The 14,241-nt window shown below is 45.1% G+C and overlaps 1 protein-coding gene across 2 annotated transcripts in view; it reads right to left on the bottom strand.

The window, feature by feature from the left end:
- Nucleotides 1-540: 540 nt before the first annotated feature.
- Nucleotides 541-14,241, bottom strand: part of TAC3 (tachykinin precursor 3) — a 40,840-nt gene continuing 27,139 nt past the window's right edge. For both annotated transcript variants that reach the window (XM_053289589.1, XM_053289588.1), the window contains exons 3-7: nt 13,223-13,331; nt 11,384-11,413; nt 6,067-6,120; nt 4,477-4,551; nt 541-939 (exon numbers count right to left, since the gene is read on the bottom strand). In XM_053289589.1, the coding sequence (XP_053145564.1) occupies nt 4,478-4,551; nt 6,067-6,120; nt 11,384-11,413; nt 13,223-13,331 (267 nt within the window). In that variant the 3' untranslated portion in view covers nt 541-939; nt 4,477. The remainder of the gene's footprint in view (nt 940-4,476; nt 4,552-6,066; nt 6,121-11,383; nt 11,414-13,222; nt 13,332-14,241) is intronic.

Raw genomic sequence — 14,241 nt, 5'->3', positions numbered from 1 at the left:
ATATGTTTTTAGCTTGATGTTTTTATTGCTTTTATTGTATGTTTTAATTTTTGTAAACCGCCTTGGGGTTTTCTTTTAACAAAAGGCGGTATAGAAATGAAAAAATAAATAAAAATAAAACCCTGTTCATAGGCTGTGTCAAAGGAACATGTGAAGTTTCCTTGGAATGAGTTGCAAAACAAACTATTTTATCTAGCATTGTCTGCAGAGACTGGCAGTGGCTCCCTTTTGATTCAGGAAAACATATTTTCCAGCCCTTCTACCTCCAAACCTTTTTAATTGGAGGTCCTGGGAATTTAACCTGGAACTTTTTGTAGGCATAACATGCGTTCTGCCATGGAGCTCTGCCCTCTGTTACACTAATGGTGGGCAGATGTTGGTATCTGCATTGTGTGCGAATGTGTCCTATCATTTTAAAGTGTCTTGGTTTATTCTCTTTCAACAGACTCTGCTACACAAGCGCATGAATAAATAAATAAATAAATAAATAAATAAATAAATAAATAAATAAATAAGAAAAAGAACGAGAGACACACAGTGGCAGGTCATAAGTATAAACCCTGTTATTATTGAAGATTTTGAGGTGTTCTTAATCTGTGCCACAAAAGGGTGGGTGGAGACGGTGGTTTGGTTTGCGGCATGAGATAATCATCAGCAGATCAGTGATGTACACAGAGTAAAGCCCATGGGGGTTACTTTTCAAAATTTCCAAACACTGAACACTAGAGAGTTACAGTGAGGGACAGGCTGGAATAAAGGACAGAATTAAGGAAAAGAACATGGTAAGAGGAGGCAGAGGGCAAGAAGAGGTCTCCATGGTACAGCCAAGGGTTCTGGTTTGGTTGAGAGTGTGCTGGGCTTTGGTGGATGAAAGCAGCTTTGTGTTGGTTTCTTGAGGTGCTGCAGACATTGTGCTTGTCCTCACTTTTGCACGGATACCTGTATGAGAGAAGAAGAGAAAAGATGGACCTAGGGAGCTGCCTTATACTGAATCAGACCATTGTCCCATCTAGCTCAGTATTGTCCACACAGACTGGCAGCGGCTCTCCAAGCAGGAATCCCTCCCAGCCCTTTTTGAAGATACCAGATGGATGGGACCTTCTGCAAGCCAGTAGAAGTTCTACCACTGAACTATGGCTTCATCCCTTAAGGGGAATATTTTATAGCAGGTGGTGCTCACATGTAGTCACCCATCTGAATGTACACCAGAGCAGACCCTGCTTAGCAAAGAGGATAATTTATGCTCACTACCGCCAGACCAGCTCTCCTCCCCAAGTCCAGCCTACCTCCCTAAGCAATTGGATCCATGACACAGTTTTCTGGTTTGGAATCAGGTCTCGGCATGAGAGCAAATGACACAGGCTGAAATTCAAGTAAAATGCACAGGGGGTTTCATGAACTCCGTGGCATTTTTTACCTTTCCCCCTCTCCACTAACTGACCACCCACTCCACTGCCATAGCACAAACTAATTGTGAAATTCCCCTAAATTTCAAAAATAGTTGTCATGTAACATGGGGAGTTGGTGTTCAGGAATAGCAAGCGTAAAGGTCCCTTAGGCCCATGGGACTAGTTTCATGGTTCTTTGCATCTTGGTCATAGACTGGAAGTAACAGAATGTAGGAAGTGCTGCATGCTTCTGAATTACATTCACAAACTCACCCTTCCAGCATTTTGGATGTTACATGAATGCAGCATCTTCTTATTTTCTCTGTTGAAGCAATGGAATGACCAAAACTTTGATCTCATGGGTTGCAGTCCCATTTGCTGGGGTTAAATCTTATTAATCAATGACAAAATCTCATTGACTTCAATAGGAGTTGGGCAGCCTAACGATGCATAGCAGGGATTCCCAACTTTGGGTCCCCAGATGTTGTTGACTACAACTCCCATCATCCCCAGTCACAGTGGTCAAAGGATGATAGGAGTCATCACCCAACAACTCCTGGGGATCAAAGGTTGGGAATCCCACTGTATATGATTGTTTGTTTGTTTGTTTATTTATTTATTATTTGATTTGATTTGATTTGTATACCGCCCTTCTAAAATGGCTCAGGGCGGTTTACAATTAAAACAGACCACTAAAACAATAAAGAGCTAAAACAAATTAAAAACAATATAACAATTAACAATTTAAAAATATTTTAAAACAACAATTAAACAATTACAGTGATTAAAAGCCCCCAAATCGGGTTAGAATATTAAAACCGATTTAAAAACCCTGGAAAGCCAGGCCAAACATATACGTTTTAAGGGCTCTCCTGAAGGCTAGTAGAGAATTCAAATTGCGGATTTCCGCAGGAAGCGCATTCCACAACCCCAGAGCAGCTGTAGAGAAGGCCCGCCTCCAAGTTGCCACCAGACTTCATTATAACAATGAATTGGAAAAACAATTGATTTATCGTCAGATCACTCTCAAGAACACTTGCTTAATAACATTCTAGAGCAGAAGTGTGCAAAGTTGGCCCCTCAGCTGTTGTTGAACTATAGCTTCCATCATCCCCTGTGTCTGCTGAGCTGAATCCAAGCCCAATGAGAACCCTCTAAAATTTAATCATTTAATATCTCTTCACAGTCACAATTTATTGTGGCTGGGGATGATGGGAGTTGAAGTTCAGCAACAGCTGGAGGGCCAACTTTGCCCACTCTGCTCTGCAATAAGCCATTCTGTATCTCAGTCTATGGATTAATGTGCACAGGCTACTTTGGGGAGTCAAGTGCATCTCTCACTAGTATCTTCCTGTGCGGCTTGTGTTGCAACTTTTTCAGCCCATGCTGATCCTCTGAATGTACGGTCAGCATGGCAGGTGAATCCTTCATATGCAATCGAGAGGTGATAGTGTAGGATTTTCCTGCACCACATGCTTCCGCCTTCATCTGTTGTTAACAACTGTCAAGGCATGTCCAGCCAGCCATTTCCTATGGTCTTGGTTCAAGAGTTGTGTGTCAGAGTGCGGGCACTGAGAGCCAGCCAGGGGGACATTTCAAAAATGCAGGCACTTCTTCAAGACATTCACAGAAAGACGTCTACCTCACTGGCTGCATCATCCATGTTAGCTTCATGTTCACTGCTGCCTGCAGTGTTGGCAAGCAGGGACATGAAGAGGGCCATTGCGGGGAGCTCATTCATCCTCTTCAAAACCACCATTTGGACCCATCCTTCGATGTGCTAAATGCTTCTTGCTAGCTCTGACTGGCAATGAAGTGCTTGCAGGGCAGGCTAAAAGGCTCTTTGTCACATGTCATGGGATTGGAGCAGGAGGCTGGGGTTGGTACCATGGCTTTCGAAGACCTACAGCTGACTCTGTGAATTGACTCCATTGTGTTTGGGGTGATTAGGAAGAACTGGCTGAGGTACTAGGTCAGAGATACCTATTTCACATATATAACATCACATGATGGTGCAACCATCAAGTGATAAACACAGCAGTATGAAGTTGCCCTTCGTATCTCATACGTTATAAATCATGTCGTATATGCAACATCATATACATGCACCCAGTTCAAAGCAAATTGTGTTCAGATGAAAACATATAAACCTTGTAGACACACGCACAGAAGCTTGAGCAAAGAGCCCACTGGTGGAAGGCAGCGGGTGCAGTATAGATTCATCTATATGTGGATTCTAAAAGCACTTGGTTTTTCTGCTACCAGAAAATGCATTGTATTTACTTGTAGAGCTTCCTGGTACTGAGGGAAAGCATTGTTCCACAGCTCTGAGTTCCATTAGCATTAGTTTCTCATCTTGAAACTGCCATTCATAATAATGGAATAATTACCATGCAATCAGTGTTATTAAAGGCCACACTGAACCTGGAACTCAGACTTGCCAAAACAAGAGGCCAAGTGCCTGGTCATTGTACTAATAGGAAATATTATGCATGCATCTGGAAGGCCATCCATAGATTTTATGTAGGTAGATAGTTGGGGGGAAAGTGGATTTGATGTGTATTTCACATTCCCCATGTAATGGAACGAGGTAGTGTTATGGTGCTGTGGAGACAGCCATAACACTTTCTTTTCTTTTGTCAACTGAACTGGAAAGATCCCCCTCCTGAAAACCTCAGTCCCATGGTCAGTTCTTCCCAGGTTCATAAAAATGATATGTTTGAGGAGGGAGGGTAAATTCACTGCTTTCTGTTTTGCTTTGTTTTTTAATGGGTGGTGCTAAACAGTCCAACACTGTGGTACAGTGGAGAAGCACATGTTCATCCAGGCCATGAAGATGAAAACAATGGCTGATATTCAGACTACCAAAGCAGGTGTGGAACTGAGAGCTGAATGTCTCCTGATGAAGGCAGTGTCCAGTGAATTTTGAGGATCCTACCTTCCCTTCAAATCTCCCTGTGATAGAAATATGTGCCCGAAGGTCCCTCAAGGGCATACTTTTGTGTGGCACAGAGCACTTCCAGGGGAAGGAGTGATGGACAACCCCATGACTTTGTATAGAACCAAGTTCTGGACCCTGCACTCTTACCTCATTCTGTATTTGATGAGTACTTCGGGTCACCAAAATCTGTGAGTGCTCCTTTATTCACATCTGAGGGTTTGTCTACAATTAGAGGATAAAACAGCTTACAGCACAGATATTTCTGATTCATTCCTTTGCTAGTCACCATAACTCTACCTCTGCTTTTTCATGGCGCAGATGTGATGGTACCAAAGCAAACCCTCCCTTTCCTTCTCTTTCCCCCCAGTTTCTGCAAGAAACATTTCTCCTCGAGTCTCAAAATCTTCTTAATCCTATTTTAAACAGTTATAAGTAACTACCATGGGCACTTGAGATTTATTCTGAGGATATCTTGATTTTCCCTACACAAACCCAAAGGTTTAGTCCTCAATTCTGGTTTAGTCCTCAATTCTGTAACACCTCAAATGACTGTCAACAAGACATTCCACAAGGAAGAGCTGAAGGAATTAGTATTAGACTAGAGAAAGAAATATGGATTCTATTCCTGCATTTTCATCTGTCCAGGAGCAGAGTGGCATGTTAGTGGTGGTGGCCCAAGGAAGAAGTGGAACCACAGAACCATGGAGTTGAAGGTGGCCTTGTGGGTTAAATCTAGTTTAATTTCCTGCTCAGTGCAGGAAAACTGACCTTTTAATACTGCTCTAGTTTAGTAGCAATGCCAGCTCTTGTATTGCTCTGCCAACATGTATTAAACATAATAAAACATGTGTGTGACATGGGGAGATGTTATCTATCTATCTATCTATCTATCTATTCCATTCCATTCCATTCCATTTCTATACTGCCCTTCCAAAACTGGCTCAGGGCGGTTGTTGGAAGTTGCTGGCTCTAAGATGCTTGTTGGAAGTGGACTGATTCTCCAGTCGGCTTTCCAATCCATGTCCAGGGGTTTACTTGATGAACTTACCACATTTCACCTTCCCTGCTTGCCACATTTTGCCTTCCCATGCACTCTGGCATGCAAGTTCAACTCAAATTAAGCCCAGGATATTGACGATATTGATCTCAACCACCTGACCTATCAGGTAATTGCTTTGTCATTCTGGGGGGTATCTTGCCTACAAACAGACCAGTGTGTACTTTGGGACTAAAGAATGCAAACTTTGCATTTAAAAAACTGAATATTTTAACTTCAGCCTGCACCAATTATGTAAATTAAGTATATTTCACTGTTTTCTCTTAATCTGCATAATTCCACATTTTTTAACGTTGCTTGATTTATTCTGCTCCTGTTATAGCCATGGGGAGGGACAAGGAGATATGTAGGTCACTGAAGCTCCATCTCCTGCACACAGGAGATCTAATCCAACCACCATTCTGGTTTCTTAATTTCACCTAGCATTGCCCAGTCACTTTGCTACCTCAGAGGGAAGAAACTTGATTTTTTCAAAAGCAAGCTGAGATTCCTAGGAAGCTGCATTCTGCACTTAATGCAGGTGCCCCCCCCCCTTCTTACCTGCACATAACTCTGAAAAGAATGAGTGAACTGGACTGGAGAACTAGTACTTCCAGCTCTAAAATCTACTAAATCTATCCCTGGGTTCTAAGAGAAGCGATTTCTTGGCTCACAGCCACACTTTCCACTCATACACCTACCAGTTTCTGTGGTCCTTTTGCCCATGAGCCCAACGAAGAAGTCATGCATGTCTCCTATAGAAGCAAGAAAAGTGTTACCCAAATACAATCAGCCTGTCAGAATGGGCACCAGGTTAGAGGTTTCACCTGAAGCAGAACTCGCCCCATCCCACCCCACAACTGGAATGAATCTCTTCTAATTTGTGAAAGGGGAGTGATTAGACATCTGTGTTTCACTGAGTATCTGGAGATGCTCACCTTCTCATTCTTAGAGGAAACTCCTATTGCCTCTGAGGATACTTTGGTTACAAATACAGGTCAAACTAGATGAGAGAAGATCCATGATCAGATCTCTCCTCTTTAAATTTTTGTTTAAATGATTTTTAAAAAGCAACAAGAGACAGTACATTCAGGTGCAGGGGAAGGGGAAGGTAACAGGAAAAAGGGAAGGCAGCACCAAAAAACAACAAGAAGAAAGAAGACAAAGAGGCAAACCACACAAGGTGCTGAAGGAAACAGTGAGGCCATTCTCACCACCAGTCCAACCCAGATAAGGAAGTGCTAGCCCAGTAGAGCTGGTCGTAAGAAGCCCCGAGATCACTCCTGATCCTGACACTCCACCCTTAGGTAGCCTGGGCTTGAAACCTGGGCTAAAGGTGAGGCAGGAGGGTGCACATGTGCCTCCTACCTCACTGCCCAATTGTGTGGGCAGTCGTGCTGCTAGCAGCTCCTCCCAGGCTGCCGGCAGCTATCCTGGCCATTGAGGCTGGGGGAAAGAGCAGCCAGGCAGCCGGGAGATATCCCAGGGCACTGTGCTGCTTGTGCAGTGCATGGTGGGATAGCGGGCAGCCAAGCTGTCTGTATCCCACTCGCCGTGCCAGTTAGAGTGGCCAAGCCCTCTGTGGGCTCACATTGTGTAAGGGGAAGGCAGGTAGGCTCCTGCCTTCCCCCCAGCCCCCAGGTTGTGTGAACAACTTTCCTCTCTCCCTCCCTCCCTCCCCCTTATATAAATGAGAGAGGGAGGGGGAGGGGGAGGTAGGTAGGTTTCAAGTGTCTGTGTGTGTGTGTGTGTGTGTGTGTGTGTGTGTGTGTATATATGTATGCACTCAAATTCTTTATTTTTATGCCTAAAATATTTTGAGTGTAACAACTCCTTTTTGGTCAGAGACGATAATTATTTCTTGTTTCCTGAATAAATGCCTTTGTCTTATTTATTTATTTATTTATTAACATTTATGTCCCGCTCTTCCTCCAAGGAGCCCAGAGCGGTGTACTACATACTTGAGTTTCTCTTTCACAACAACCCTGTGAAGTAGGTTAGGCTGAGAGAGAAGTGACTGGCCCAGAGTCACCCAGCAAGTGTCATGGCTGAATGGGGATTTGAACTCGGGTCTCCCCGGTCCTAGTCCAGCACTCTAGCCACTATACCACGCTGGCTCCTTTGTCTTGAAGACAGGGGATGATCATTTCCTTTGAGGAAGAGCTGTTATACTTGAAATGTGCCACGCATGGCAACAGAAAATGTGAGTGAAATATGGTATGATTTCCCTCAGCATCTTTTGAGGTTTCCCCCTTTGTCTTTTATTCTGGAGGGGAGAGTAATAATTTGCTCACATTGTACATCCTGCTCCCAGCCCAAACTCACCAACTAAAATGAGTGGTACTTTTGATTATAATTTGAAAGAGTTACATTTATTTATTTTATTTTAGTTTTATTTTATTGTTAAATTTTATTGTTAAATTTATACCCCGCCTTTCATTAAGAAAATCCCAAGGCAGCTCACAATACAATATAAAAACAAGATGATAAAAAAGACACATTAAAACACTGAGCTAAAAAATATAAAAACAAATCTGATTTAAAAAAATTAAAACACAAGCATAAAAACAGTACAAAATACAAGAAGCAGCAGAGGAGACAATCATATAAAAGCCTGGGTAAAAAGCCACGATTTGACATGCTTTCTAAAAACTGTGATGGAGACTGAGGAGTGGATACCCACCAGGAGAGATTCTAGAGTCTGGGGGCAGCAACAGAGAAGGCCCTGTCCCGAGTGCACAACAACCTAGCCTCCCTCATAGTCGGCACCCAGAGCAGAGCCCGCTCAGATGACCACGTCAAGCGGGCAGCAACCCTTGGGAACAGGCGGTCCCTCAGGTATCCCGGGCCCAAACCATTAAGGGATTTGAAGGTCAAAACCAGTACCTTGAATTGGACCCGGAAACGAACTGGCAGCCAGTGTAACTCTTTCAGAATGGATATTAAGAATTTCATGTCTTAATATCAATGTCAATGATAAATGCTCCTACAAGCACGCTAGGTTCTAATTCTCCCATACATCTGGAAAATATCTAATATTCTACTATATATTCCTCAGTATGTAAAAGGGCTTGCCTGTGGAGAAATACAAAGTATCCTTCAGTTTATCTTTGCCAGCAAGGCTGTTTCCTGCTAACTGAGCAAAGAGTCATTAGATCCTTGCTAACTGAGCAAAGAGGCACCTTTTAACGTGGTGATTCTCTTTATTTAGCAGGGGGAGAGTAACCAGCCCCCTCCACCCCCAGCACAGTACCTCCAGTGACTGTGGCTGGTGCCTCTCTCATGTTTCTTTCTAGAATGTGAGCCCTTTGGGGACAGGGGTCCATCTTATTTATTAATTATTTCCCTATGTAAACCACCCTGAGCCATTTTTGGAAGGGAGGTACAGAAATCGAATGATCGAATGAATGAATGAACTCACCCCTCACTGTATACTCCTTCTTGGTCATCAGCCTATTAACCCCTGTTTCTACTGATGGTGAGGTGATTCTTTCCATCCCTCAGCCCTCCCTCCATCTCTCACTCCCAGGGGCAGCTTTTCCATGAAGCGAGATGAGGAGTTAGCCTCAGACAACAGGTTTTGGGGAGATAAAAAAGCAAGGTGTAGAGAGGAGGTCTTGGAGAGGAGAGCTGGTCTTGTGGTAGCAAGCATGACTTGTCCCCTTAGCTAAGCAGGGTCACCCTGGTTGCATATGAATGGGAGACTAGAAGTGTGAGCACTGTAAGATATGGAGCTGCTCTGGGAAGAGCAGAAGGTTTCAAGTTCCCTCTCTGGCTTCTCCAAGATAGGGCTGAGAGAGATTCCTGCCTGCAACCTTGCAGAAGCCGCTGCCAGTCTGTGAAGACAATGCTGAGCTAGATAGACCAATGGTCTGACTCAGTATATGGCAGTCAGCAAGGTGGCAAGATGCCCTTCTGCCCCCTGCTTTTAAAAAGGGGGGAGAAGGGGTGGAGGTATTTGGCAACTTGCTTCAGGTGGCCTGTCTGACTGTGTAAATAAATAATACTAATAATTCAATTTCTATAGAATTAATGTTCTGCAAAAGCAATAAAGAAGTCATCATCATCAAAAGGGTACTGAGCACTAGTATCACTTTAGCAGGTTCAAAGCACTTCATCATTCTCTCAGTAATAGTGTTGCCAGGTCTAGATGGTGAAAAAATTCAATATCCATCACCAAACAGTGGAAATAGAGGCTGCTTTTCACCAAAAAGGTCTCCAAAAGTCTCCACTTGACATAGCATTTGCATATTGATATTATATGTGCATATTTTGATAAAAATTGGATAATTTGAGAATAAATACGGCTCACCCCTGTGAAGCTGATGGCCAGGTGAGCTGTATGTCTGCCGTCTAGGTGCCGAGTTCTCCAGGCCCCTGCTTCTTAACTGTAAATGCATCTCCTGGTTAGGCTTACCACACACACACACAGTCCTCTCCCCTCCGGGCCACCCAGCCTGCGATCCCCAGCCAGGCCAGCAACTTCGCCCCTTGGCTCGAGGCAGGCCAGCCAGCTAGCTACCGAGCCAGCCTCTTTGCATGCTGGCACAGTGGTGCGTGCACAGCCTCCCACTCGCTTGCTGCTCTCTCCGACTACAGACATTTCCATACGGCTTTTCAACAGAAGGTTACACAGTGGCTTTTAAAGAAAAATAGATAACTCATGAGGGAGGAGAACATGAGATCACACATGTTGTCTATTGTTTGTTTGCTGCTTTTGATTCTCAGCTTTGGAATTTAAGTGCCTTCAGCTGGCATGCTACATGCAAGGTGAGGATAGTGAGGATGGTGTATCACACTGAACCGTTTGCTCAGTTTTGTTTTAACTTACATGTTTTGTGTAAAAATCTGTAAGTTATTTTAATATATTTTACACATTAAAGAGATCATTTTGAAGTCTGTCTTTGGAGCAGTGCAATGTGTATTTCATCACTGGTATATTGTTTTATTCAAAGAAAAACCAATAATAAGATGCTCCTCTGTAGGGGTGCTCGCAAAACCGCTTTGCCTGGTTCAGTTCAAATCCGGACTGGATTTGAACTGGACCAGGCATGTTTGATTTTGGCACCCCTCGAGCCAGGCCCGGTTCCATTCAAATTAGAATTGGTTCAGGACCAGTTCGAGGGTGGCGGAGGACATTATAATTTAGTTTCCACATTATTGACTTACTGGCCTTGGGGTTGCTGCAGCGTCTGTGGGGTCTCTGGCGGCTCCTCCCCCCACTCCTCTGCCGGCCTCGCTCAAGTCTCCCCAGGGCCATTTCACTTTTTGGCCACCATGCATCCACATGGACCATTTGCGTGACCTACTCCCCTGTCACCAAAGGGCTCACAATCTAAAAAGAAGTGCAAGGTAACACCAGCATCAGCCATTGAAGGAATGCTCTGCTGTGGTTGGAGAAGGCCAGTTGCTCTCCCCATGAGAGTCACCACTTTAAAAGGTGCCTTTTTACTCAGCAGTAAAGTTAGTTAGTTAGTTAAAGTTTGAGTAAAGTCAGTTAGCTAACTGCTAATTGAGTAAAGTTCTTTAGCTAACTGCTAACTTCTCACTGCCACCTCCACCGCCACCACATGAAGGGAGCCAGCTGCACCTGCTGGGCCCACCCATCTGTGCTCCTGCACCACGTGGCTCTGCAACCTGCCACTGAAGCAGAACCTCCCCTCTGGCTTCCCCATTGGATGGATGGTCAGGAGGAAGGGGGAGGAGACAGAGGAAGAGGAGCTGCTCAGGAGAGCAAAGTGTGCTGAGCGAACAAAATCTTCCAGCTGCTCTCCAGAACTTCGGACACGACACCACACATGCAAAAAAAGTTGTTTGGTACCCCAAATAGTCACATGTCCTCTAGAAAAGTCCCTAGTTGGCAACCCTATCAGTAATTTTTTCAATAATGCTGTTATGACCCCCATATTGCAGATGGGGGAGGGGGAGGTCTGAGGTAAGAGACAGCCTCAGCTGCTTCCAGCCATCTCCAGGGAAGAGTTTTTCAGAGGAAGCAAGTGAAAAGTAGAGCTGACTTACGTTTCTGGGAAGAGGCAAGTGCCTGCGGACCTGGAAAATAAAGAAGAGAATATCTGGAATATAAAGGCACAAGTCCACACAGGCTTCTCCAGGCAGGACTTCGTTTGCACAGGGACAAGTACATGCTAGGATGTGGATGCAGAATGAGCTCTATTAAAGCTTATGTAATTTGGAACTGAGTTCCTTTTGAGATTGCCTCTCTTCCTTTACATCTCCATGGGAATCCAGAAAAAGGTGGGATGTGTTTGCTAATAGTAAGGAGAGACCTCCCTTGTCAACGCCCTGATTTGTTGGGTTATTTTAGAGTGTGCGTTCATGTGTTAGGGCTGGATCTTTAGGCCTTTACCTTGTTATGTCTGTATTATGTGTCTTTATCCTTTTCTAACTGTGCTTTTTAAATTAGGGCTGCAGTCCATAGCCTATTTAATGACGGTCAAGCCCAAGAATGTGAATAGGAAGATTCTGAAATAGATGGGTTACAACCTTTGTATTTGTAAGAAGCTTTTGTGCTGAGTACATGTTTGATGTCTGTGTAGTAGCAATAGTACATATAGCTGGATTTTGCATCATTTTATTTGTACTGAATGCATTTTACTTATTTATATTTGCATTTTATTGTATTTTGCATGTTTGCTTGGTGGTTATTAGGAATGCTCCTTCCCTCCCCAGATTAATACACTGTGTGAAGGAGGAGTTCCCTCACATCCTCCATTCTGTGGCATCTGTGACTTCTGGTTGTGAGATGTATGCCCCCAACTACTACCATTAAAAAGCCCCCTCTTCCTATCTGAGGTTTGCTCAAGTATGTGAAGGGGAAACACTCATATCCCTCCATTACGTCATCAGAAGTGTGCCTTGGCTTGCCTCTGCTAAAGCGCTGCCTGTTGGGATTTTGCCATGGACATTTTCTCAGTTCTTTGGGTGGGGCGTGCTTGTACATGTCTGAATGTATCTGTGTACTGGCTTGTGGGGTGGAGTCACTGTAGTTTTTTGTCTGCCCCTCACATGCTGTCCTGAATTCAAACTGAGAGGTTCTCCCTCTCACTGCAAAAGAGACAGTTAGTTTATTGTTTTCTTGGCCTATGGTGTAGTGGTTAGAGTGTTGGACGAGGACAGGGGAGACCCAGGTTCAAAATTTCATTCAGCCATGAAGCTGACTGGGTGACCTAGGCCAGTCCCTGTCTCATGGCCTAATGTACCTCTCAAGCTTGTTGTGAGGATATAATGGTGTATGGGTAGAAAAACCATGAGGCTGCCCACACGGGCAGCCCAGCCTGGGCTAGGCAGCGCGTGTGAGGCACCAGGATCGAGCTTGATCCCGGCACTGCTCCCATGCCGAGGCCTGCTATTTAACCTGGGGTTTCACCTCAGCAGACAATTGTCTGGGTGATCACTGCCGGGTTAACAGTCTTCCCCCGGGCCTGCTGCCATTTTCTGGCTGAAAGCCTGGGGGAAGGAGCAGCCACACGGAATGCAGCAGCTGCTCTAAGGAGAGCAGTCGCTGAGCTCATAGTGTGAGGCACCCTGAGGTCCTCCTACTCTCAGCTCCTGCTGTTGCCACGCAAGAGGGTGGAGGGCGGCTGCTTCTCATCTGCCTTCCCCGCAGTGCACCCATCAGTGGCCATGAGGTCTTGTGAAAGGCCTCTCTGTATGCTGCCCTGAGTTCTTCAGAAGAAGACTAGAATAATCAATGAAGTAGACTCTGTGTTGTGCAAGAGGCATAGAAGTCCCGTTTTCAGTCATTTCTGGTAATCCAAATGCCTTGAATTCCTTGCACATTACATTTCACTTTTCCGTTTGATGTGGAAGTACTGTAACAATTTTGCGGAGAAGACTTACCGACTTCCTCCTTGCCTGACAGCCTGAGCAGTGCTTCATAGGAAATCCCTTGGCCATCATACAGCCTCCGAAGCAGGGCTGGGGACAGCTTATAAGGGTCTGAACTCTTCTGTTGGGGAAAAAAGAAGATGAGGTGACATCAGAAAGGACCTGATGTTCCAATGGAAAGCAGAATAGACAAAACCTTCCACTAGGGGTGTGCGAGCTGGCTGTGAGAACGGCTCGGTTTGAATCTCGACTGGATTTGAACTTGGCTGAACCAGGTCTGGTCCAGTTTGGCCATCGAGACATGGCCAAGTCGGCTTGGGGTAGTACATTTGTAAAGGGGAATATGGTGAGGATTCCCCTCAAGTAAAGGGGGATTCCCTAGTAATGTGGGGTGAGGGGTGGAAGAAACGCTCCTTTTTACCTTTAGAAATTAGGCAGCAGGGATGGTGGCAACGGTGGAGACATCAGAGGCAGAGGCAGCTCCTCCAACCCCCCACCCCACCGGCCTCCCAAATGACAGGCTGGGCTGGCTGCAGCCTACTTTGGGCCTCTGTGCACATGCACAGGCCATTTGTGTCACCACACAAATTGTGTGGTGACACAAATGGCCTGTGTGTGTGCACAGAGGCAAGTACCAGGCTGCAGCTGGCCTGGCCTGTCATTTGGGAGTCGGGGTTGGGGTTGGGGTTGGAGAAGCCAACATCACCACTGCCTCTGATGTCTCTGCTGCCATTCCCAGTGCCTGATTTCTAAAGGTAAAAAGGAGCCTTTCTCCCGCCCACCGCCCCATATTACTAGGGAATTCCCCTTTACTTGCAAAGGAGAATCCTCACCGGACACCCCTTTACAAGTACAACCCCCCCAGCTGGCCCGTGAGCCTTTTCTTCAAACGGGGGGGGGGAGAGGGGTCCGGTTCTAACTTGGACCGCCAGATGTTGAGCCCAGCTTAAAGTGAGCAGACTTGCACATCCCAACTTTCCACAGATAAATAATGTCAATTTACACCCTCATTAACCCACACATAGGCATAT

Source organism: Hemicordylus capensis, chromosome 2 (assembly GCF_027244095.1).
Source record: "Hemicordylus capensis ecotype Gifberg chromosome 2, rHemCap1.1.pri, whole genome shotgun sequence".
Taxonomy (NCBI): domain Eukaryota; kingdom Metazoa; phylum Chordata; class Lepidosauria; order Squamata; family Cordylidae; genus Hemicordylus; species Hemicordylus capensis.
Note: the sequence above shows the minus strand (reverse complement) of the source record. Positions and strands in the feature narration are given on the sequence as shown.